The sequence below is a fragment of the Anas acuta genome, chromosome 6 (genome assembly GCF_963932015.1).
Source record: "Anas acuta chromosome 6, bAnaAcu1.1, whole genome shotgun sequence".
Classification (NCBI taxonomy): domain Eukaryota; kingdom Metazoa; phylum Chordata; class Aves; order Anseriformes; family Anatidae; genus Anas; species Anas acuta.
In genome coordinates this window covers 1473776-1499409 of record NC_088984.1, presented here as the reverse complement: position 1 = coordinate 1499409, position 25634 = coordinate 1473776, and the positions used below count along the sequence as shown (strand labels likewise).

The 25634-nt window shown below is 44.2% G+C and overlaps 1 protein-coding gene across 7 annotated transcripts in view; it reads left to right on the top strand.

Moving 5' to 3' along the window:
- Positions 1-25634, top strand: part of GALNT13 (polypeptide N-acetylgalactosaminyltransferase 13) — a 109995-nt gene that overhangs the window by 61572 nt on the left and 22789 nt on the right. For all 7 annotated transcript variants that reach the window (XM_068686907.1, XM_068686910.1, XM_068686908.1 and 4 more), the window contains 3 exons: positions 3088-3205; positions 10863-11043; positions 25466-25605. In XM_068686907.1, coding sequence (XP_068543008.1) covers positions 3088-3205; positions 10863-11043; positions 25466-25605 — 439 coding nt within the window. The remainder of the gene's footprint in view (positions 1-3087; positions 3206-10862; positions 11044-25465; positions 25606-25634) is intronic.

The window sequence follows — 25634 nt, the reverse complement described above, 5'->3', positions numbered from 1 at the left end:
ACCTGAGCCAGAGAGCTTGGGAGGCTTCCAAGTGGTGCTGCAAGGTGCGTTTTGTACTCTGACGGTACAGCACCCCTCAGGGCTCACATCTGTGGGCCGATATACACCCAGGCCCTTTGGTTTGAATAGTGAATTCTGTTCCCTGCTGTTTTAAAGCACCTCAAGGGTTTGATCTTGTTTCCATGCAAAGTAAATGCAGTTGCTTCCAGCAATTGGGAGTAACCTCTGGCTTTGCACACTTTGTAAATGATTAGGCCTTTTCAAAATCTGTTATTTAAGTGCAAATCTGGCTTCTGTTCCCAGAGGGCTGTCTAGGAGCAGGACCTGGGTGGCTGCCCTGAGCACAGGGGGAGCTGGCAGCCAGAGCTCTGCCCCCAGCAGCTCCTCGATGCCCCTGGCCCCGAGCCTGGCTCCAGCATAACACCCTGCTCGCTGCCCAGGGAGCAGTTCTTGGGGTTAGCCCTAGATAGGGCGTTTTGGCCCTAGACAGCCATGCAGTAAAGGTGCTTCCTGCAGGTGCTCAGGTGGGTGTGGGTAGATCGGCGAATTACTAAAACAGAGTCCTGGGCAATGCAATCAGGTCTCAGGTGTGGCCCATCTCCCATCCAGTGGTAACTGGTCGTGGAGAGTGCCAGCGAAACGCAATGGTCTTGTTAAAGCTTTCATTATTACCTTCCTCTTTTTCCACTGAAAAACCCTTGGCCAATATTTGTACAGATGTGCACTTTAGAGGCATGACTTTGGACCATGCTGAGCCGATGTGCAGGGTGCAGGGCTTAGGGGAGGTGATGGCGGGTGGCTGTGGGCCCAGCTCCCCCGGCTGCAGCATGGTCTGGAGTCCCCGTGGGGCTGCTCGAGCCGGCTTTGGGGGGGCATCTTTGGGATGCTGCAAAACCAGAGCTGTTAAAACCCCTTCTGCTGCACTGCTCTCTTTCCGTGAAGTTAGAGATGTAGGTACAGGAACGGGAATCCTGCTTGCTGCCAACAGTTACAGAAATGAAAAGCAGACCGTATCTCCAAAATGAAATGAGAAGTGGGTTTGAATGATGATTAGCATTAATCATAACATATTACTGTAGTTGCTAGTATGACTCCAAGTAGGCAAAATATAGCTAATAAGCAAAAAGCTGAGAAAAAATGTAGAAACCCTGCCTCTTGCTAAAATTACTGTTTCAGCTGTTTTTACAGTGAGAGCTCTGCAGATCTGTTTATGCAACATTAAATTTACATAGCAGAGAATAGTCCTGCCTGCTACATTCCAGTTATTTAAGAATCTGTGGCATAGATCAGTACAGAGTTACTTATATTTTTACAGCCTGAAATTCAGCACTTTCAATTTCAGTTAGCAAGTAGTTAGGGGAACGCATTTTTATTTTTCATAAACTTTTGCCTATGGCATTTCAGAAGGATCCTGACCTTGATGTACAACTCAATTGCATCATTCAAAAATCATTTACGTTGAATCTTTGCAAGAATGGAAAATTTGACGGTATTCGAGCAAACTGCCTTCCTCCAGGGAAGGAACTGAAGGGAGGAAGGGGAAGGACAGGGGGCACAGGCTGTGGGTTTCAGTCCCAGAGCAGTGGGGATGGCTTTACTCGTGCCACACTAGTGGCATTTGCCATCTCGCTGGGTGAGGTGAGGGCAGTGAAGCAGCTTTGAAGCCTGCAAAGGTTCAGCTGTGTCCTAATACCAGCTGGCTAATTAACTGAGCTGTGGGTGCCGAGAGCCCAGGGAGAAAAATAGAAACAAAGTGTGGGTAACTGCAGTGTTGTTAAACTGTGCTTTCTTTTTTTTATTATTATTATTTTTGTATATTTTTAGTGGCAGTAGCGATAGGCAGCTGGAAGATAAATGCTCAGCAGACAAATTGCCCTGACCAAGGTCTGGGGGTGAGCGGGAGCTGCTCACGGCCTGGCTGTGCCCCATGGCCCTGCAGCACGCGGCCTGCGGGGTGCCGGCTCGCCCCGCTCTGCCCCTGCCTCTGCTGCTGACTGCAGGCTGCTTTCCAGTTTTACTGCATTTTCCAGAAGTGCACACGAGCAATTCTTGTTGGTGTTGACTCGTTTTTTGGAAAAATTCTGGGATGGCGTTTGCATAAGGCTGTCCCCAAACACATCAACGCCGGTGGATGCTGTGCTGTAGGGCAGAAGTGTTGCTCACGCTGCCCCTGCACAGGGCCAGGGGGCAGAGAGAGGTCTGTGCTGACCACCGAATAGCAACTATTCCTAGCAGAATGCACAAGCAATTCCCTAAATAAGACCATGGAGTAAATGAGTGCGTTTCTGTGACCGAGTCCTTCAATAACAGCTGCAGGCCGCAGCTACCGGCACGTGTACGTGTGTGGATACCCGTAGGCACTGGGGCAGCCTCAGGCCTCCCTCAGCAGTGGGCAGCCGTGGTGGCAGGGTTGTGGCTCCCAGCCCACGCCAGGAGCAGCCCTGTGGCCTCCCCGGGGTGCTGGGGGTCCGCCAGCACAGGCTGGGGGCCGGGGGCAAGGCTGGGGTCCAGGCTGGGGCAGGGGCACGGGGCTGTGCTCCTGCCAGCTCCAAGGAGCAATCTTCCTCCAGTGCAGGCACTGAGCGCTAAAAAAAGCCCCCAAACACGTAGAGCAGATATTTACAGGGAAGTAGGACATCTTTACACGAAGGGAAGTTGCACTCTGACTGGATTTGCCTGTTGTAAGGATTTATAATCCTGTTAAGAGAGATTATGCCTGGTAATTTTATGCACATTTAGTCTCCCTCTAAGGCAAAGCTGAGGCATTAAACTCTCTGCGCTAAGCATTTCCGATTGGATTTACGCTGCTGTTCGGGGTGCAGCAGGCCCAATTCCATCCACTTTACCATTGCAAGGCTGTGCGGGGGCAGCCCGGCCGCTCGCGCTCGGGCAGCGCTCTCGCTGGCGCCGGGGGGGCTCTTATGTCTGTGCATAGCATATATTTACAGTCAAAATGTCTGGGGAGATGTGTGCTGTAGTATCACGTGATAAATTCCACAGTGTCTTTCAAAAGGTATTTTTTCTTTTCTTTTCTTTTTTTTCCTCTTTTTTTTTTTTTTTTTTTCTTTTCTGTTTGTTTTCAACTAGGACCCCTACTATGGCTGGTGGCCTATTTTCTATTGACAGAAACTACTTTGAAGAGATAGGAACTTACGATGCAGGAATGGATATCTGGGGTGGCGAGAATCTTGAAATGTCTTTTAGGGTAATTGCCGTTTTCCTTCATTTTCTGTCGACGAACACGGTTTTGCTGTAACAGTTGCTACGCTGCAGATAGGGCGATTGTGTTTTAGCTGTTCATGCAAGTCATGGGTTAATTTTAATTCTGAAGATGTTTGGGGGTGCCTCATTATAGCATTCAGTCCTTTTTACTGCATGAAACGTTTTATTACTGTTTGGAAACTTTTACTCTACACTTCTGAGATGATAAATATTTTAGTAAGATCCTTTTGTATGAAAGAAGCAAGGCGTTCTGTGAGATAGTGCAAATGCTAACTGACATAAAGAAAGTATAAATGTGTATAGTTAAAAAAGAAAAATCAAATATATGTTTTAACAGAAGCTTTTGAAAGTGTATGCTGTCATGAACTTGCAAGTTCTGGCTGGGATTTTTATTCTGTATGGGATCCGAGCACACAGAGAAATTTCACATCCTGCAGAGAAGTGGCTGTATTTCTACCAGGGATAGGTGTGCTGTCCGTGAGAAGATGAAAATCTCATTGAATGAAATGCATTTAGTAATTGTCCTCAAGGCATAAATGAAAATTGTAAGACTGAATCTTTAGTAAATCATTTTTAGAAAGGATGTTGAAAATGACTCTTAACATCTCTGATGTATCACAATTTTTGCATTTTAAGTAAGTATGCAAAATAAAACCTGTTATACCTATCTACAGCCCATAGAGCAGCATGGATATATTCTTCTTTCCTTTTTATTTTTGTTCCTCTTCTGTCTTCAGCCGGGGGTTGGTGGAATATTTTCTATTGACAGAGAGAACTTTGAAGAGTTTTGTCAAACAGATATTTCTAGACGAAATCAACTGAGAATTTGAAAGCATTTTCAGGCCATTTTCTATTAGCTATACAGGGTTCACTTTCCAGTAAAATAGAAAAGTAGAGAGACTTCTTCTAAGTGTTAATGTCTCAAATCAACATTTGTTGGTATGTAGGCTACTAAAAATGCTCCTTGGATGTATGTGGGCCTCTGTATAGGAACATATTTTTAACTTAAGCCTGTAGGATAGTAGACTTGTTTCTTGTGTCGTTAGAAGTGATCCATGAAGCAGAGAGTGAATAGCACTGCTTTAAAGCATTAAATATGTGCCTCTCCTAGGTTAAATCTGCATGTTAGTACTGTTCACTTTTCACTTAGTATCAGGGAATGGTTTCTGTGAAGTGAAGTTCACCTTATTTGCTGAAATTTTAAAAATCAGAAATGCTGATGCATGTAAAAGCCTGACTGGGTGAATACTGAAGCAATTTGTTTTTGTTACTGCTTCCAGAAAACATTTTACAGAAGCAGTTTTGGGCCTTTCCTTTGGAAGGGTCCCATTCTCATTAGTCTAAACATTCAACTGTTTTTTTGGAAGAACACTGGGTTTTCATTGTAAAAAGGGTAGTCCCTGAAACACTGACTCCAATACAAACAGACAGACGAGATGATTTTTGGTCAGAGCGGGTGATGGATAATAATGGAAACTGATTCTTTGTGTGCTCCTTTTGGCAGTGGCTGGTTTTGTTAACAAAGATACAAACACCGATCATTTTTCAGCCAGGCCCTGCAAATGCAACAAAATAAAATAATTTACAATTCCGTGGTCTTTTCCCACTCCCTGGCATAACAGATCCTTCTTGGCAGAAAGCATTTGATCTTCTGCTGAGAGCAGCGTGTGAGCATGTATTCGGCTTGCAGCCTGTGCTGGAGACATGCCCTAAATAGGACGTTCCTAATGCATCCCCTCGCTGAATAATGCTAACCTACTCTGAAAACCTTTCCTGAGAGGTCTGGCGGTTCCACTGGGTTCTTCTGTCTCCTGCTGCCCCGCGGTGCTGCCGGAGGCTGTGTTGCTGCTGGGGGCCGAGGGAGTGGGGCTGGGTGCGGAGGATGGAGCTGGTGAGGACTGCTGGCCCCATGCACCCGGGAAGGGCACTGCCACCCTGGGGACCCTAACCCCAATGCCGTGGGGCTCGTGGTGGCAGCAGGGCCTGGGGAGCTGCAGTGGCTGTGCTGGGGGCTGCCTTTGCTGTGGCTTGGAGTTCTGCTGCCTGGGCTTTTCTGTAATTGCTACTTTAGATGTTACTTATTTTTTTTTTTCCCTAAATAATCATTGCTTGAGGTCTGTTTCGGTTTGGATTTGAAAGCTACTCAATGCTTCTGTGAGCAAGCCGGTGATTGGCCTAAGTTATATAAATTCCGTGGGAGTGCTGTCATGAGAGCTGTTTCGGCTTTAAATTAGAAATGTCAGCCCCAGACATGTGAGCAGACCAGGAGCAGTGAAGCAAGGCTCTCAGCGGACGGCCTTGCTGCTGCGAGCTGCCCTTGTGGCCAGCAGCTTTCCCTCGCTCCTTCGGGCTCCTCCGAGCAGCTCCTTGGGCATCCTGCTGGAAAACGTGCTGTGCCTTCACGTTTTCCCCCATAGACTTCAAGAAACATCACTGGCTAGGAAAGCATGCATCGGATTAATGAGAGGACATGGTGTCACAAATGGAAATGAAGTGATATGTTTGCAGTGCTGGGATTGCCGTGGAAGTGGAAGATGGCCGAGCTGTGCTGTTTCCTAGCATTTGGAGCCTTTGTCTTTAAAGGAAACCAGCCCCGTAGTCAAGTGCAACAAGTACAGCTTGGTCAATAAGGTACCAAGGCCTCAGAATTTAAAAATGTGCCTGAAAAAAGCACCTGCAGGAAACGTGCCACCCTGAGCCAACGTCTGCAGCTCTTCCCTGGGCAATTAGAGGCGGTGGGATTATCCCCGACGGGATTATCAGAGGGATTTGCAGAATTACTTGGGTCCTGCCCCCCTTTTTGCTGGGGGCACGTGGGTGCCGAGTCCTGGCCAGACCTGGCTTCCCCAGGGATTTCCTCCTCTCCCTGTCGCCTGGACGGGCAGCGCAGGGGTAATGGCAGGTGATGTCTGTCCGTCTGTCTGTCTGTCTGTCCGGCTGGCTGCCTGGCTGTCCTGGGGGCAGCTGCCCAATTCCTGTAAAATATCGAGGTAACGTGCACTGCTGTGTACAGCTTCCTCACTCCTGGGCAAATCGATGTTGCGTCTATTAGCTGTGCTGCTGCTCACTGCTGAGCGGTCTGTAACGATCCTTTCTGGAGGAGATCTTTTAATAACAGCAATTTGGAAAAAAAAATATCCTGGCAGGAATCTCTTATAGCCAGGGACTGGAACTTTATTACACTAATGAAGGCATCATTTATTCTTAAAGATTTTATATATGTATGTATATATATATATTACTTGTAGAATTCTTTGTACATTTTCAATCTTCTCTTAAATTCTGTGTTTTTTTTTCCAGATCAGAAAATGCCCTGAAAACTTTATAGCCAGAAAGGAGCTTTTAGAACTTCGGACAGGCTATTGAAAATAATCTGTCAATCAGAGGAAAAATAAATTATGAATTTTTTAGAACAAATCCAAACAGGGCAAAACAAGGCTGGAAGAAGCCAATGCACATGCTACCAAGACACTACTGATAACAAATGTCCAGCCCCATGGTACATGAGACCCCTACTTTCAATTGCAAAATTACAGGTGTAACAGAGCAGTTATACATGTCGAAGTAAGCGCTCTTAGCACAGTCGCCGATTTGGGCGACTGGGAGACCTGTGCTGTATAATTACGGGCACGATGGGATGCAGCATCCATCAGGCAGGAGAGGTTGCATGAATGTGAGATTATTTTATCTTCACAAGTACGCTGTGACATTGAAAATCACTTTCTGTGTGGCTGAGTGGAATTTGGGGTATATAAATCCCTAATCGCCTGGCAGACGGTCAGGTGGAAAGTGCAGCTCTGTGGTTTTCAGTATTCCATAGGTGCTGGACTGTGCTCACTAATTTTAAGAGCCTGGTTTGCTCATATATTGTACTCAAAAGATTTGTATACATAAGTCTAAAATATACAGCATTTCCCCTCTTTTTTGGTCCCCATTAATTTTTATGTATGTCATGATTCTGGTGTTTATGTAGGGGAAAATATTCAAGGTACACCGACTCAGCTAATTTGATTAGGGTGATCTTGTAGATGGGTATCAGAGTTTTCAGGGTTTTTTTCCTAACTATTACTTATGCATCACTGCATAGCAGCCAACAAGTTTAACTGATGTAATGTAACTGTGCTCAAGTGTTAACTTACTTTCTGACTGCAGAAATCACTGGGGATTTTTGCCATAGCTTCGATCTATGAATATACAAGGTAGGTTTAATCTAATACCATCATCAGTGAGCACACATTTGGAAATGAATCCAAAAAATCCCCCTTGTGTAAGTAAATATTTATTTCCTAATATGAAGTAAATAAAAACATTAACATAGGAACAACAAAAACAAAAGCTTAACATCTTTTTAGCCTGAAATTTTGAGTTTTCTTTTAATCCCAACCCCAAAAAGCAGCATATCTCCTGCAGGGTTAGTTTTACATGTTCTGGCATGGAAGGAAGTTGCAAGGAAGCCCCGCTCCCAGGAGGGAAGCAGCGAGTGGTGGCGCAGCAGCCGGCGCCGTGCAGGTTTGCTGCTGCAGCAGCTGTGCCAGCACCTGGCGGGCCCCAGCTCCACCGGCATCGAGGGACAGGGCAGAAAGGAGAAGCTGGTCCCAGAGCTGCTGTAAATGTGCTGCTGAGATGCACCCACAAAGGAACACTAGGCATGTGTGGTGGTTCATTCCTGGTTGTACGTAGATAATAAGTACTGCAGCCACCCAAAAAAATAAGCAAAACCTAAACTAAGCCACAGGATTATTTTTTTTTTTCTACTTGTTTTAATATTTGGAGTAAAGCCTCGGTGTTATTTTTATTTGCATACAAATGATTGTTAGTAGCCTTAAACATTCGTGACTGACAGGTGCTGAGATTTGTGGGAAATGACTTTACCTTGGTGTTCAAAACTGATGGAAGGGAAAAAAAACCCCGACAGCAGGCTGAACAGAAAGCAATCTGATGGAGCTTAATGCGCTCATTTTGTGCAATAATAGGGATGACTTTCAAAGGTCTATGAAAACAAAGGAAGTTTTAAATAATTAACGCCCATATTTAAAAAGGGATAAATTATGTGGGCACATATGAGCCATAGGTTTAATTCCATAGTGTGCAGTGTCTTACCACAAATTTTGAAGGAATTAATATTTGTAAGCCAAAAGATAAGTAGAAAACAGATTAGTCTGGCATGGATTTGCAGAAGCTAAATTACAAAATGCTGTGGGTTTGACAGCTTGTTTTCCAGACCAAGGCTATGTGGCAGCTCCTCTCTTCTCTGACACATTTCAACAAGTGGCACTCTGGAAATTATCTGCCGTGTAAGGAGAAGGTGGAGATTGTGAACTGGGTAAAGGAGGAGAGAGGTCCTGCAGCGAGGATGCAGTGATGGAGACAGCAGTTGTGAGGCAAGAGCTCATGAGCTGGAAATTTCCAAGGGAAGAAAGGACCTTGGTGATGAATTTTTAAGGCTGTTTAAATTTTCAGACTCATAGCGGGAGGAAGGAGTCTCAAAAATGATGACGTGACAACAACCAGTTTAGGAATAGTTTAGTGAGAAAATTAGAATTATAACTTTTTTTTTTTTTTCCTTTTTATTTAAATGCCATACATCAGTCTTGTACCAAAATATTTGTGGTCAGGAATTGGATAGGAATTGGATACCTGACCTGAGGTGGTGTCCACAAGTAGCTCCTCGATGTCAAAGCGTTAGGGACAGTTTTGGTACTCAAGGTGCTTGCGACGAAGTGTGATCAAATGTATACCATCGTAAATCTTGCCTATATCGTGCTCAAATCTATGCAATCCCACAGTCTCCAGCCGTGATATAGGAACTTCTGGAAAGTAGTCATTATTTCACCAGTGAGCATTCAGGAAAGGTTTTTCTTCTTGATATTGAAACGATGGAAGTCCTCCTCTTCTGAACACCGTGCAGGTTTATCTGCATTCCTATGGCAACTGTAATAAATAGCAGATTGTACCGGGGGCAGCCAAAAATGTGCTTTAAAAGCCTAGAGGAACACACGTTTTAATGTGTTAGCGTGGGAGGAATTTCCTGCCGAGGAGGGCGCTGGGGGGACCTGCGGGAACGCCGATCCTCAGGTGGGGACAGGGGGTTACAGTGCACCCACAGCTGTTTGTGCTCGTTCCTGGCCTGTCTGGAGGGTGAGTGCCGTGGTGCTGTGGTAGGTTACCAGTGTGTATTTCGGTTTTAATGCGTTCCCTTTTTGGGGCAGCCGTATGTTCCTTGGCATCCATCAACTTGAAGTTTCACCTGAACTGACTGGTTGTCACTGAGCTGCAAAACACGAGATGTTAAACACAAGAATATTTTGATGTTGTCATTGCTTATCCCAGCGGAGTACATCACTTAGCATACTAATGAAATTATATAAAAGGATCTAGCCCTAATTAAATAAAATCTGCATTAAGTTACTATGGTAACTGTTATGTCTGTGTCAAGGAGCTCTAATTACAAGCCTGTACCAGCGTTCTTAAGACACCAAATGGTTCTTAAACTCTGCTTTTTATTAGGAGGAGGTACTGGAAATTTTGGTCCAGCTCTCTGCTTAGGCGGAGAGTAAAGTGAAGGGTGGGATGAGCCTAAATAGTGAACCGGGCAGTTGGTAATAACCTTTGCTGATGCCAAAAAATGTCAACAAACCTTGGTGCAGAGCAAATCTCAAGGAATCAACGTTGTCTGGCAGAGCAACAAGGTTTTGTAACCCTGCTGGCACCCAGTGGAAATCTTCATTTGTCCCTGTTGTACACACCAAGACCCAGCTGCCGGTGTTATGCCTCTAGTTCTGCAAAGCTGGACCTGCAGCCTTCTGCAGTTCCTTCCCTCGTTCTTTCCAGAGCCTAGAAAGACGGGATATTGCAGAACAGATTGCAGGTAATGCACCAGCTGATGTGTGTCATACCAAGACTCCAGCGAGCTGCCAGAAAAATATGTTACTTCATTTAACAGCAGGGTGCTGAAGTCCAGGATTAAATGATTGCTTATTTTTCGGCAGTCACACTGAAGGCACTGAGCTTACTCAGAATGTAGGTCTGGGCTCCAGCAGAGGAAAGGGAGAATTCACAACTTGAAGCCATCAAATTCTCTTATTTATCTATCGTTTTGGGTGGCCATGAACATAATTTTGCTTTAAAAATGCATGTATGTGAATGGATACAGAATTAAGAGTTCTGCTCTGTTTCTTAAAGTATTAAAGTATTATGTATTCCTGCAAAACTTAAATACACAGATAACATCTGTACCCTACACTTAACCATCCATTACAGGATTACACCTTTCTCAGGCTCGGATTGATGTATATTTATATTCACAGAATCACAGAATGGCTTGGGCTGGAAGGAACCTTAAAGATCATCTAGTTCCAGCCCCCCGGCCATAGGCAGGGGCACCACCCACTAGGTCACGTAACCAAGTGTGCCATTCCCAAAAGCTTTCATGGTGTAGCTAAAATCCGTGCACTTTGATTGCTATCACAAATTGTGCCCCTGCTGTCACACTTAATATTTTGTTTGAAATTCCCTGTTGAACTGTGACCCGGGGAAATAAACCATAAGATAACTGCTAACCTGTTAGAGTCCTTCCTGCTGTATACTTGATATTTTTTGTATTGGTTTTAGTCAACATTTTCTGCATGTTTTGATTTCAGATTTGGCAGTGTGGTGGCTCCCTCGAGATCGTCACCTGCTCGCATGTTGGCCACGTTTTCCGCAAAGCAACACCTTACACCTTCCCTGGTGGCACGGGGCACGTCATCAACAAGAACAACAGGCGCCTGGCAGAGGTCTGGATGGATGAGTTCAAAGATTTCTTCTATATAATATCCCCAGGTAAGAAATGATTTTCTTGTTGTATAACGAATGATACGTAAAGTTGTCCAAAAAAGGAATTTTTTTATCCAAAAAAGGAAAATGTCAACATGAGGTGCATATAGGTAAGTGTACACGTGTATACATGTATATATAAGAAACACAGAATTTGGCCAGATTGTCCTTTTGCTTTTATAATCCCTGAAGGTCCCTTCAGGAGATGTCAGTGGGAGGGACAGCAGCGATGCTCAGGGTCACTGCAGAGGAGCCCTTCTGCAGTGTGGGGATCAAAGTGCCATGAAGTATTTTCACCATGTCTTGCTGTTTCCCCATTACCAAATATCAGTCCTGAGGAGAAGCATTTAAATAGATTTTTCTTCCCTGTGTAACTGATTTTTATTTATCTTAGTATGATGCCCAGAGCATGCAAATTATGTACAGCTATAGTCACATACATCACACATACGATTACATGTGATAAAATAGATCTTCCTATTTGATCTTCCAACAGTTAAGGGCTATACTGTGGGTAAGTATTATGATGAAATAACCTAATGTTGATGTATCAAACCTGGGGATGTTTTTACCTGAAGATAAGTAAGGCCTCCATATGAGTGAGCTGAATGGAGTGGAGCCCTTAAATGTGAAGGTTTTGTCAGTCTCTGAGTCTCGGATGTCTCCCTCTGAGAAGGATGTCTCCTAAGTCAAGACCAATAGTTTCATGTAATTTGATTTGGCTGAAATAAATGAAAAAATAAATAATATTAATATACTCTATAATATTATCTTTGTTTTAGAGATTTATTTATAAAATGGAAAACTGTTTGGGTATTTTTTTTCCACTCTAGACAGTTTTACTGGTACCACAAAATTCTGAAGTGAATAAAAACTGAATCGTTTAGTTTAAAAGCCAGAATATATAAAGTCTTCAAATACGAAAATCAGATATTTATTTTTTAAAATATTTATAAACCATTATCTAAAATGTTTGTCATAGAGGGCAGTTGTAGATCATATAAGCTATTCTTATTTTGTGTTCTGGGGTAATCTTCCCATTCTTCCATGTTTAAACTTTCTTCCAATTAAAATTCTGTAGCAACAGAATCAGTTTACATTTTCACTGTCACCAAGAAGTAAACCCCGGACCATATTATTATCTCCATAAGTTTTGTGTTTCATCTCCAGCACAATTTACTGTCATTATACCTCAGCGCATTCAGGCTGTAAGCCTGCTTGTTCCCACAAGCTGTTTTGGTGCTTTGATTTTCCAGGGCTTCATGGCATCTCAGTCAATCATCGGGTGCCAACATGTAATCATCAGCTGTGCTGTCTGAAAACTCTTCGTTTCTGAATGGGCTATCACAAGTGTCCTGTGGCTGTCGCAGCGTGCGCTCATAAAATATTCTCAGCCTGTCCTGGAAAACCTTTATCAAGCCAAAGAATTGAAAATATTAAAAAAAAAAAAAAAAAAAAAAAAGAAGTCTATGCACAAGTCAGGTGCCTTGCTAACAGTGTAAAAAAGATATAAATATCTGCACCTTTATGTGCACTAAATATAGCCATGTGTAAATGTGTATGCAGGCAAGAGATGGAAGCATGAAACCAATGGGAAGCACGACACCAAACTGGTTGCCATCAAATGGAGGTTGGGTTGGTACTGAGTGTTTTGGGGACGTGTTTGTAGGCTCTGTCTCCCATCTGGCAGCGTAGTAGGAAAGGCTGATTTATTGCAAGGCAGGTTTTCCTCACTCTTTTTGAAGTCTCCTCTCAGTATTTGCATCTTCTGCTGTGCCGGCTCAAGGCCAGGCTGGATGGGGTTGGGGGCAGCCTGGTGTTGCGGGGTGCCTCTGCCCAAGGCAGGGGGCTGGAACTGGATGGGCTTTAAGGTCCCTTCCAACCCAAATCATTTTGTGGTTCATCACGATGAGGATGAGTGGCTCTCAGTCTGGAGGACCAGACCTGCTCTTAATGCTACCGATGTTTTGTCATCACTTGGAGCACTGAGCAGGCATCTGCCCCCGTGCCACCCCTCATGGAAGGGCACTACAGGTTTCAGCAATTTAACAAAATGCAGAGGGTTCACACAACGCGAGTGAAAAGCGAGTGCACTGATGGGATCTCCTTAACTAGGGAAATTGAACCGTGTGTGAAATAGGCAGGATCGTCTCCCTGTATAATTGCTACTTATATCTACCCAATTAAAGCTGAAAGAATAGAGTACGTGATGGAAAATTTGGCTGCTACTAATGTAATTGGTTTCTATCCTTCTACAAGAGGAAAGAAAAAAAAAAAAAGGAAAAAAAACCCACGCTGGGAAATGGGTGTCTAAGATGATGTAGAAGTGAATTCAAACCCGATATACAATGCAATAGAGTTCAAACCATAAATGTTATCTCATGGGATTAGCCGTTCTTTTGTTCAGTCGTCCTTTATTAAGTTCTGGTTTTGTGCAGTCTCAATAATACCAGATTCCCATTGTATTTCTGCATAAATGCTTTTCTAATAATTTATCCTGAAGGCGTACGTTTTCTTATGAGTCTAAGGCATGCAAATGCTGACAATCCATTGCATCCAGGGGGCTGGCACTACGTGCTTCTAGGGGCTGCCGTGGCAGTAGGTTTTTGAGTTAGCTGCCTTAAAGCATTTAAGTAAGCTGAAGCTCCAGAAATACTGTACTAAGGGCTATTTAAAATACAATACATTTTAAATGAGATTTTATGAAAATACATATAAATGTGACTAGAGTAGTGATATTCATGGTAGAGAAATGTAAAAATTCCAGTTTTCAGAAGAGTGCAAGGTGAAATTGCTGATGGGTAGTTTCTTTTCTTTTCCTTTTTTTTTTTTTTTTTTTTTTTTTAAAAAATGTGTTCAGATTTCAGCTAAGAAATACATCAAAATTTTCTGTATTTTAATTTTCAGTTTCCTAAATGCAAGACTAAATATCCTGGATTGGAACAGCTTTTTGCTTTTTGATTTTCTTTTCTCCTCTCTTCCATTTCTTTTCTTTTGGTTTTGGGATCTTCTAAGCAAGGGTCCATTTGATTACAGCAGGACTCCCCCAGTAGGCAATGATTTTTTTAATATGTTGTTTCCAGAGAACTTCTACTGAGGTATTCTGAGTTGAGTGAATAATTTAGTGCTGAGCAAAAGGTTAGGTTTGGCTGTAGAAATTAAAATAAAAAGGACATGGAAAAATGTCTGATTTAAGCCTACGCTTGACAGGCTTGACTATTTCTCCAGCACATCTGCAGAAGATTTTTCCTGTTCTGCTCTTTTGATGATTTGATGTGTCAAAGCTCCAGCAGAATGCAGTAATTTGGAACCAACCAATTTAAAGGAAATACAGCTCGGGAAAGTGGACGTGTTTGTTGCCATCCTTATAGTACCACCTCCAGTAGGAGCACTGTGCCTTTCAGTGTGTGCTCAGGCTCTCTGTGCCATCCTTTGGCCATCAGCACTGCCAGGAATGAGACCTGCAGTGTTTTGGGGTGTGCAGATTGTATATGAGGTTTTAAATACTTGTTTGGAAATTTAACTTTATCAAATATTTCCTGGAGGGTAATGCAACATTTGTAGGAAGCAAATAAGTTAGGGGAAAAAATGGATTTAGTGGTTAGTAGGGTCTGGGGGCAAATGCAGGCAGATGAGAAGGTCAGATGACGAGTAAATTCACAGGTGCTTCTTAGTGTTTTGTTTGGGTCAAGGTACAACAGCACTGCCTGCTGAAAAACTAAATGCTTTTCAATGCTATGAAAACTGGTACATAAGCAGCAGTATATAAACTGCCAGAAATGTGATTTCTGAACTCTGTAAGCCAGGTGGCTGAATTACCTCACTTTGAGGGCTTAAAAATGTGGGACAGTCGAAAGCAGAGATATAAATTTGATTTTCGGAATATATTGTTACAGGAGGGCTACACGGAATGGCGATAAGCAATGCCTATTTCCATCTATCAGAGCGTGCACATTGCAGAGGGCTGTATGAATTGTCCCTCAAAGCCATCCCTCCGTAGATTTAAGTAGTTTAAATAGGGGATTTAGTTTTGGAAGTGGATATGAGGAATGTGCCGGGCGATACAAGTCAAGCCCATAATCCTTCCTGCTGCTGGTGCCCGCCCGGAGCTGCCTGCACAGGGCTGCTGGAGCCGAGGGGATGCTCTCCGGGTTTGGGAGTGGGGTGAGTATCGACGTGTCATCTTCTGAGCTTTGCTATCCTGCTGTTCGGCTGGTGGAAAATGCCCAATTTGAAAGTTTGGAAGCATGCAGACAGCTCTGGCGACAGAAGCCATCGTGAAGCTCTGTCTAGAAAAGTGCCTGCCGTGTAAGAGGCCAAATGAATGTGCATTTTGAAGTTTCCCAATTAGAAGTTGTGTCTTGGACAGGGCTAACAGATTATTTTCTATTATATCAGAGAGGAGCTTCCGCAGTGACTTTGGACAGCCGGTTTTGCAGCTACCTTTACAATTTGCTAGGTTTCAGCAAGCAGCGGGGGAGACTTGTCAGCACCATTTTTTAACTCGGATGCCCAATATTAGGCTTCCCAGCCTGAATTTCATCAGCTGGTTTCGGAAGTGAAAAAGACATCCCTTTTCCCATTGAAAAGATCAGTTCTTGCCGTAGGCCATTTTAATTCAGGCTTCTAAGCACAGCTCTAAATGCAAGGCTCTCTTTAACGAGCCATTTTTCAGCAGCCCGTCAGCCAGGGGGACAGCACGCCTTGCAAACACCGCAGTGCCGCTGGAGGAGGCATCGCTTTCCTCCCTCCACCTGGGGAAGACATTTCTCTGTCAATTCCCCCATCAACATTTCCCCGGGGTCGGCACAGGGCTGGGCTTCTTTGCCATTTCTTTTGGGGCAGTGGGGTGCCGAGGTGGCTCTAAAAATGCAGTTCCCATGGGAAAAGATGTGAAGCTGATAAGATGGAAAATTAGAAGAAGCCCTCAGCGTTTCAGCTGGGGGTGTGGGATTGTGTGGGAAGGGGACATTGGCTCTGCACCCTGAGATGCTTAGGGACCGAGTTTAGCCCAGGCCCAGCTTGTGTCCCCCCCTTCGAGCAGGCCAGCCTTGGAGTACACGTGGGTCGTGCTGCCTGGGGAGGGAGGGAGGCAGCTCTGTGCTCAGCACACGCATGTCCTGCAGAAACTGGTGTTAGGACTGTGCCAGGGCATCCGCTGAAGAGCCCTGACCCAGTCACCGAGGAGACCCTCACAAGCCCAGAAATTAGCACCCTATCACCCCTCTTCATCTCCCCCCCGAGCCAGGCTGGGAGATTATCCCACCTGCCGAGTTGTGCGGCGCGTTGGCTGTCCTGGTGGTGGTTCCCCCCCGATTGCTGTTCCTTCCCTGATTGCCAGCTCCTCCCCAGACACCTGATGAACTTTACTTTTTAATCTCCTCTGTATTTTTGCACGTTCCTTGCTGATAAGCATCCTGTGGGACAGGCATCTCCCCTCCAAACGTGTGAGCTCAGCTGTGGCGAGCTGCTCTGGAGTGCTCTCTGCAATCCTCAGGTGTAGGCACAGACAAAAATACTTGGTTTTTCTCACAACAATTTTTAATGAAGCTGCTTCTTTTTTTTTTCTTTTTTTTTTCTTTCTTTCTTTTTTTTTTTTTTTTAGAAAAGTTAGGGCAAAATACCAATACACTTTCTGTATTTGTTGTTGAACTGGCTTATCTTTCTATGAAGAAAATTGCCGTGTGCATCTGAAGTGAGCAAGCAGCAGAAATTTGGTGCTGCTCAATGTCCTCTCTCTTCTTTGCACAGTTGTGCATTTGCATATTTGCACAAGATTTCGATAAAAAATTCAAACAGAGAACCTACAAAATTTTATTAGAAGAGAAGAATGAAATTAGGTCAGTCATACGGTGATGCTGGCAGGACAAGATTTGTTTAATTCAAAACTTAATGACTGCTGCTATTTCAGTGACTGGAAGGAATTTCAGTGTTTCTGTCCTTCATATTTTCAGATTTTTAAAAAGTTATTTAAGAATATAATTTATAAATTCTCAAAATATGGTCATAATGTTTTTCAGGATTAAGAAACAAATAAAGAAGTATATTTTATGAAATTTAACAAAAGTTAACAATAGCATTTTAACTAAAAACAATCTTAACAAAAATCCGTAGGAAATAGAGGATTTTTTTATAGGTCATTGCTAGATGTCAAAAATTGTTCCCAATATTGTTAAACTTTTTTTTTATCCTTTTGTTCGACATACATTTTCTTTAGGTTATTAATCTGAAATATACAGATCTCCAGATAATTCTGGTAGAGAACAAAGCAAGTTGCATTTTAGTAATTAGGTCTCTGAAGCTATTATCTATCAGCGCACACTCATCTCCCCAGCTCTCCTCTGGGACCTGGCTGGTCTGAATTTTCAGATTATGTACTCGGAGAAAGAGGAACCGATGGTTGCTCACAGTGGCACTGTGTTAAATGTATCTCTCAGCATAATGAGGGTGCACACCTGGTAATTATAGTTGGAGGTAAAAGTCTTGATTAATCAAGTTATGAATTGTTTTCTGGAGGCTGTCTACTATTAAAAATATAGCTAATTTCACTACAGGAGAGCCCATCTAAATTTTTTTATGGTCTTACGTATATTTAAAACTGCTGCCTTCCCTTATCTTTGTAGAAGCTGTGTGTGGATAAGAATAAAATCTTCTATTTCTGCTACCCTTGAATTTGGCCAGCCTGTGTGTTGCCTGCTCATTCATGCCTCGTGCTCAGGTGAGTTAGGTGCCAGAATTTTTAACATATCCAACACAGATTGAAGAAAAATAAATAACACAGAGTAAAACCTTATGGCTTAAATTTTGTCCAAAATATCTCGGGCTGAAAAAATAGGCTGAATTTGTCACGTGGTGCATTTTTATAGATGTGCAAGGACAGGTGCATCGTGTGCTTAGAGAATGAAATTCTTTTTTTTTTAGTGCTGTTATGCTTTGGTTCTAAAAGATGAGAGAGGCGTCTTCCTTGAAGAAAGCGAGAGGGCAGGGAGCTGGAAGGACAGGCAGGGTGATGCTGGCAGAGGCTCAGGAAGCAGGGAGTGAGCTGGGGCCTCAGTGCTGGGAGAAGCAGAGCTCTTGTCCTGGCACTGCTGGCTTGGCACTGGCTGCTCTCTGCCTACAGCGGGGTCCCAGGGCTCTGAAAGCTCTGCTCAGTGAAGCTGGCATCGGGTTGAAAGATCCCAAAATATAGCCGTAGTAAGGAGCACTTTTTTGTTTCAGTGGAAATACTGCATTTGACAAGGAGCTTTGAATTTTACTTGGCAGGAGCCGAGCTATGAGTCTGCAGAGTGATTACAGCCTCAAACTGTAAGAGCTCAATTCAGGAGAGTTAAAAAAAAGTCTCAGAAATACTAGATACACTTCAAAAGGGATTAAAGGAAATCCCTTTCTTAGAGAAGAAGAAAATAGATGAAGTTGTTCTGAAAAACAGTGGAGCTGCTGCGTACGTATGGCCCACGTTCAAATCGCTGTCAGCGGTACTCGGAGACCCGCCTCATTTCTGACGGGGTTAAAATGGTGCTGGGTGATTGAGCCAGCAGAGGAGACTTTCCTCCTAAATCAGTACAAATCCGTGCAGTTTTCTGAACGCAGAAAATGCTCTTTCCTGCCTCGTTTGGAATACAAAGTACCCCCAAAGCAGGACGGCTGACCTCGCGCCAGGGAGGCAGAGTGTGCCCAAATGTAGCAAGGTGCTGCGTATTCATGTTTTCACCAGTTCCCACACTCTCCCTCCCTATCAGTCTCTCCTTGGCATCTCTAATGAAAAAAACTATTAGCTTAATACTAACACATCACTGTTAGTATATTTAATAGTCCATTTTGTGTTATTTTCAGTGGTTTGCATTAAAGTATCAGTGTAATTGATGTAACTCTAGCGTTCAAGGTTACACTCTGGATAGTTCTTGCTACTACCAATGTCTGTCTTTCTCATATGCAAAATGTACATCTTATTTTATTGTTTCCAAGACTCCTAAATATTTAGGTGTATACCCAAATAGATTTGCACATGTGTGCCTCCTCAGCTTGCTCCAGTTACCTGCCATAGTATTCCTAGCAGCATTACTCTTCTTTTTCTAGCTGCTCCAGCATATCTCATTCCACTCAGCCTGTATGTTTCTAAATGTAGGCAGTTATGTCAATTTATGCATTAAAATACTGTATCTAATCATTGAACGGAAATAATTATATGCTCAGAATAGGCCTGCATTTGCACAGTCAGCTGAAAAAGATAATGCACATAATAGTTTGGGTTCTCTGTGCACTCACTGCATTGCTAAACCACTTATCGTCTTAATAATCAGTTAGTATTCAATTCCCAAATACTAGCTAGTCTATTAAGGCTAAAATGCAAAGTTACATTATTTTTCATGCACTTTATTTAAGGCATTATAGGGAATTTAAATATAGTACTTTAAAGTTTTAATTTGGGATTACAAGATAAGTGCTTGTGTTTTACCGAGATTTACTCAGCAGATGATGTGCAATCCTCCTTTCAAGTGTAATTGTATAATTAGGTTGATAATGACTGTATCAATTTAGCAAGTAAGAGCTCTTGATAAACATTTTCACTCTTCCCTTACCGATTTAGCATTTTAGTGCTAAAGGACTGCCAGAGCTGGGAGTGCAGTCACTCCAAAGTAAGTTCATTTGACCCGTGGCGTCACGGTGCCGAAGGGAGAGCTGCGTGCTGCCCTCGTGCACCACGTGCTGGATCCAGGCTGTGCTGGCACAGGGATGGAGCCACTGGGGAGAGCTTCATGGGACAAGTGGTGCCACCTCGCCCTGAGCCTGCCTGCCTGGGCACTGAGCCTGCTCAGAGTAAAAACAATGAGGGAAGAAAAAAGGAAGCAAGTACAAAAAATATTGCAACTCTTCTAGCATCACAATTACCAAAGGGGCTCTCCGGGTTCTTTGCTTGACCTCATCTTGCAGTCAGTGCAGCTGTAGGGCTGCACACATCGTGTGTGAGGGATGGAAATCCTCCTGATCGGTCAGGCGTGGCTGTGGGCTAGGCAGGAATTCTGCCCGAGGCAAACAGAAACGTAGGCGTGTGGGCCCTCGTAAGCACCAAAACTGTTCCTTGACTCCAAATGCATGAACGTCTTCTGTGATATCTTGTTCAGGCCTTATGCAGACAGCAGCGGTACGGCTGCTGCTGCATCAAAAAATACCTTCACTTTGTTCTTTCTGTGAATTTTTCAGGCACTGATATTGAATACCCAAATCATAATAGTCCTGGCTTATTGAGCTTCTCTGGAAAAAAAGAAAACAACACATTATATGGATTAGAAGCGATTGCATTGCACAATACTTATCTTTATAGCGTTATCCACTGTTTCTAAACCATTCACATAAAAATTACTCTTGTCTGTGTACATACCCCCAAAAGTGTTCTGCACACACAGGAGAGGAGGCGCCGAGGCTGCGGGAGGGCTGAGGACAGTGGGGTCAGCCCAGTGCCTCCTGTGTACCCACGGGCTGTGCAGCCCTGGGAGTGGGTTTGCCCCCAGCATTGCTTGGGATTGATCAAAGGTAAAGGTCCAAGAAATAATAATGTTCTTCAAAGAGCACTTCATGTTTGAGACTCACCAAAATAGCAAGTTACTAATGTAGAAAAAGAGCAGAAGAAAGCAAACAGCGGGGCAGTGATGGAGCACTGGAGGTGCAGGGATGACCAGAGCCTGGTCCCTCTGTGGGGTGTGGGAAGCAGCCGCTGGCCGCCTGCCCACCCATGGTGGTTTCCCATGGGAAAACTCGGAATTTTTATCCCATGCCATGTTTGATAGTATGAAACAACTGCCTCAATTTATCTTAAATTGCTTACAGATTGATGCAAGACCCTTTCAGACAGAGGCATTTTGTCGGTGGTGTGTTTTCTTAGCTTTGCTTTTTGAGTTAGCACGTTTTTTGGTTGTTTCACTTTTTGGTGAGTTATGCGTGTTTTCCTGGCAGTAGAAATAAGACATCGAGGCGCTCCGGAGCCAACTTCATTAATGTTTTGGCTAATTAGAAAATGCATTTGTTACCAGTGAATGTCTGCTTTTGATAGAGGTATAAAACGGAATTCCCTGGGTTTTGGAAGCGTTCCAGCATCACGTGTTATTGTCTGAGCTGTTAGAAGCAGCGTGGAAAGCACAGCCAGAGCTGCCTGGCGTTCAGCTGTCGCCCTGGGCAGCTGGAGGAGGTGAACGGCTCCTCTGACGCCAGCAAAACAGCGGTGGGGAAAAGGAAAAGGCAGCAGAGCGTGCTGCAGACAAGTGTGCTCCCAGGCAGCGGTTGAGCCACAGTGATGCAGAAAGTGGTGGTTTTCCAAAATGACTTGCAAGGGTTCTCAGTGCTTCTCGGTAACGTGCCGCAGGCATCCTGCTTCTGCAGACTTAATCCAGCACTTGGCCGTGTTTACCCCTGTGAAGCATAACACAATCCCAAGTACAATGTTGGTAGTCAAAAAGCAACCTCGTCAAATACCAGCAGTGCCAGCTGTGGGGTTTGCAGGTAGGCTTGGTCCTTAGCTTTGTCATTTGAAGGGGGCACTGCAGATGGTGGGCTGGCTGCTGTGCAATGCAGCACAGGCTTTCAGACCTGAACTACAGCCTGACGTGTGTGGACTGGCTTCTCTGGTCCATCGCTCTCCATTTGAATGCTCTGGAATATCGATTCAGTGAAATGTTCTCTCTTAGGCTTTTCAAGGCAGCAAAGGACAGCAAAAGCCTCATTTGGATTAAGTTTTCTAAGGCTTATTCTTACATAAAGAAAATGATTTCCAGTTCTGCGTGTTTGTACTTCATTCCGGTGAATAGTTTTCATCTTTATCATCATGAATAAATGTCTTGTTACGCAGAAATGGTGCATTTAGCCAATTTTGAAACTGTGTCCTTGTGTACCAATTTACAGGGCATGACCATTGGAAAAAATGCAGGTGTAATGCAATTCTGCAGCCATTCAATTTGTTCCACTCGAAGCGCATCAGCCGGTCTGTTAATATAACCTGCTTCTTTCCTGAGATGTTTGCTTTTGCACATTACACGTCCTTCGGCTTCTTGTGATGTTTTGTTTCTTTTTTTTGCATCCGAGAGCATTTCACTTCCATTTTCTTAGTTTAATGTAAGCAGGCTTATTAGTCATTAATTATTTTTATATTTCCTCTGAGTCCCATCGATTATTTAGCAAGTAATGACACCGAATAGGTATTGATTCCTAATGGCTTGGTTTAAATTGAGCAGAAGGGGCTATGGGGGTTTACAGGAGATCTATACAAATTAGGTCCTTGCTGGAAGCGAGAGCAGAGCGTTGGGGCTGGCATCATGCAGCGTGACCGAGTGCTACCTAAACAAGCCCGCCTGGTTCGTGTGAGACGAGGAATGGCTGTAATAAAGGGGCTTTGGGAAAGGAGAATGTGTTAGGGTTGTAGTGGGGAGTATTTTTAATTTTTTATAGGCACCCGTGGAGAGGAAGGGAGGGGGGGCTCGTGCCTGGGTGCTGGGGACCTGGGCACCACTACAGGGCACACGGCCAGGTCTTGTGGGATCCCAGGTGTAAGAGCCTGGGGATAAAATTGCCCCACTGTGGTGGGTATGCCAAAGCCACCCAAAGACCTCCCAGTCTTTACTGCCAGGCTTCATTAACGTGTAAAACTAAAATTCGTCTTGCTGCCGCTTGTTTAATTACAGAAAACTCGGGTATGAAGCTGAGTCAGATTGAGTGGAAAAAGGCTTATTGCTTTCCATTCCAGCAACACCAGGGCTGAAACAACTGTGGAATTAGAAATCCATGTGAGACAAATAGAAACAAGGTGTTTGGTGAATCCACGGGGTTTTTCAGTGAGAGGCAGCATTTCTGATTGGGTTTACAGCCAGCGTATCAAAGTGTGTGTGCGAGGGGGGAAGGCTGTGTTGTTTGTGATCTCAGACCAGAACACTGTTAATATCCTTTTTCCTCATGTTCAGCTTCATCAGATCCCCGCAGTACAAAGCACCTTGCAACTCAGGTATTGCTTTTCTCCTAACCCCTCCAGTGCCCTCCTGCGAGGAAGATTAGCCTGATTAGGGGTAAGGACGGAGCAGCACGCGTGCCAGCAGCACGCTCCTCTTCCTCTGCAAATGGCAGCACTCACAGGCCCCCACTCCCCCTTTCCAAGAAAGCTTGCCCTGAAAACATAAGAAAATGTAAATAAAGTCCTTTTTTTTTTTTTTTTTTCTGTAAACAAAGATGTGTACAAGTTGAAGAAATCCTGCCGACAAAACTTGTTTAGCAATCCAGTTTAAGTCTTCACTTTTCCACTGTCCCTTAAGTTACTATGATTTAAGTTACTGTGATTTAAATATGGATAAGAGTGGTGTAAGTTAAATTTTTGTTAATAGCAATAAATGGTTTTACTGTTGAGTACTGAATTTCTTTAGAGATGGATATCATCTTCTGCGCTAGGGCGTGACTTCCTAGCAGAATAAACTGATATTCTCGGAGTTTCGCCTCTAAAAAGGTTTCAAAATAAGATCCCATAGATACTGGAAAGTAGGAGATGATGGAAATGCAGCATGGATTTCAGATATAAATCTGGTAGTGCCTTTCAAACCATGATCTGGAACTATTTATACGGAGCACTATCGCTGCGGCCTGAAATAAGCAGGCGTGCTATAACCAAAATAACGCTGCGCTCAGTCTGGAAGCGCTGCAGCTCTGCAGAGCGCTTCTTTAAAATAAAAATAAGCACCTTGCTAAATATAGTCCAAAGTAAAGCCCAGTAGGCTGAAGAACTGTTCCTAAAAGCCTAACCCTGCTGAAGAAGCAGTGGAGGTTGCTGCAGGTGGTTGTAAAGCAGCCGTAAGCTGGGTGTAAGTTGGAAGCCTGGTGCAGGGCATCACGGCTGTAAAACCCTTCCCGTGTGTTCTCAGCCTGAAAGCTCAGCACAGTGAGGGCCTTTGGATATCAGTTCCTCGGATATCAGTCATCTAGAATTAGATTAAATTAAACCACACAGAGCATCTGACGTGCTTTTTGGCTTTTGGTTATCTTTCTTACTGACTCCAGGTGACCGTGTGGCAAGCCCCTGGAGACTGGGTGTTGTGGCTTTGTGCCGAGCTCCTTCCTTCGCTGTCCTGTTCCTGGAGCGTGTTGGTCTTGAGAGGGGTGTTGCAGGCTGCTGGTTCGCTTGTATGTTAACCTCTGAGAGTCACATACACAAACCTGCACATAGGGTGGGAATGGCAGCGGTATTTGCTCGCCATGCATCCTACGTTAAAGTGTTAAGAAGCCGAGTATATTGGTTGCCTTTCTTTGGCACTGAACGGGTACACCTGATGGGTTTCTTCTCCACGTCATGAGTTTCTAGCCTATTTCTAATTTTCTATTTTCCTATTTCGAATTTTCCTATTTCTAATCAGTTCCTATTTCAAGGAGCTGTAGGAAAGGCACGGCGCTGAGCTGGCTCGCTGCGGGCTGCAAGTGCTGTGGGCAGTGCTGGTGCATGCGGGCTGTCAGAGGGGGGTGTTTGTGTCCGATGTGGCCATTTCTGGCCTCGTTCCTGCCATCTCCAGTGTCTGGGGTGTGCAGCCCTGCCTGTGTGCTCCCATGTGCATTTCCACTTCCCTGGGCGCACACACAGCAGCAGGTAAGTACGTGCCTTGCCTGGCTGCCGTCTCAGCGGCACCGTATGTTCTGCTAATCCATATGCTCTGAATTAGGACGCAGACTGCAGCCTCCCCGAGGGCTTCCCAGCTGATTTCCCCCCCTCCCTGACTCATCTGCTACGTTTTCTCCCTCTGTGCCCCACGTTTCCTATGGGTGGCCCTCGCACCACCCCTTGCTGGTGGCAGCAGGATGCTGCCAGGCTCGGGTCTGGCACCCAGAGATGGGTGCTAGGAAGGGTGCCGGGGATCCCAGTTTGTTACTGGGACACAGCACCTTGCAGGAGGGAGCAGCAGGGTCCCGGGAGACAGAGCTGGAAAAGTCCAGGCAATGTGCTATGGGACCACGGGGGTGAAGGTGTTCATGGACGGGGTTTTCTTTCTGTGAGCATCAAAGTGGGCAAACACTGTACAGCATTTTTTAAAGGGGGATCTTGAATTAATCACTATTTGGTCTGAAATTCTTGGATTACGTACAATTGAACTTCGGTCCTGAATGATTAATGTCTTGGGAGACAAAGGAATCAAGGAATTCAGTGGTCTTCGCTTCTATCAGAAAAAATGTATTTTTTTTCAAGAGTTTCAGTCTTGCTAAATTAATTATTTAATGCTTGTAAATATCTATGGTGTAGCAGCAGTGCATGTATTCACCCGATGCTGTGTTATAATTTCAGCAAATGGCCCTTGGTAAGAAGGATTTAAAAAAAAAAAAAAAAAAAAAAAGAAAAAAAAAAGGAAAATGATCAATGATGCCTTCTTTGTAGCTTTGCAGGAACCACACTGATCACGTCTCTTAACAATTTCAGGTGTTGTTAAGGTGGATTATGGCGATGTGTCGGTCAGAAAAGCGCTGAGAGAAAACCTGAAGTGTAAACCCTTTTCGTGGTACTTGGAAAACATCTACCCCGACTCGCAGATCCCAAGGCGCTACTACTCTCTTGGCGAGGTAGGAATTGCTCATTTATGATGCTGAAT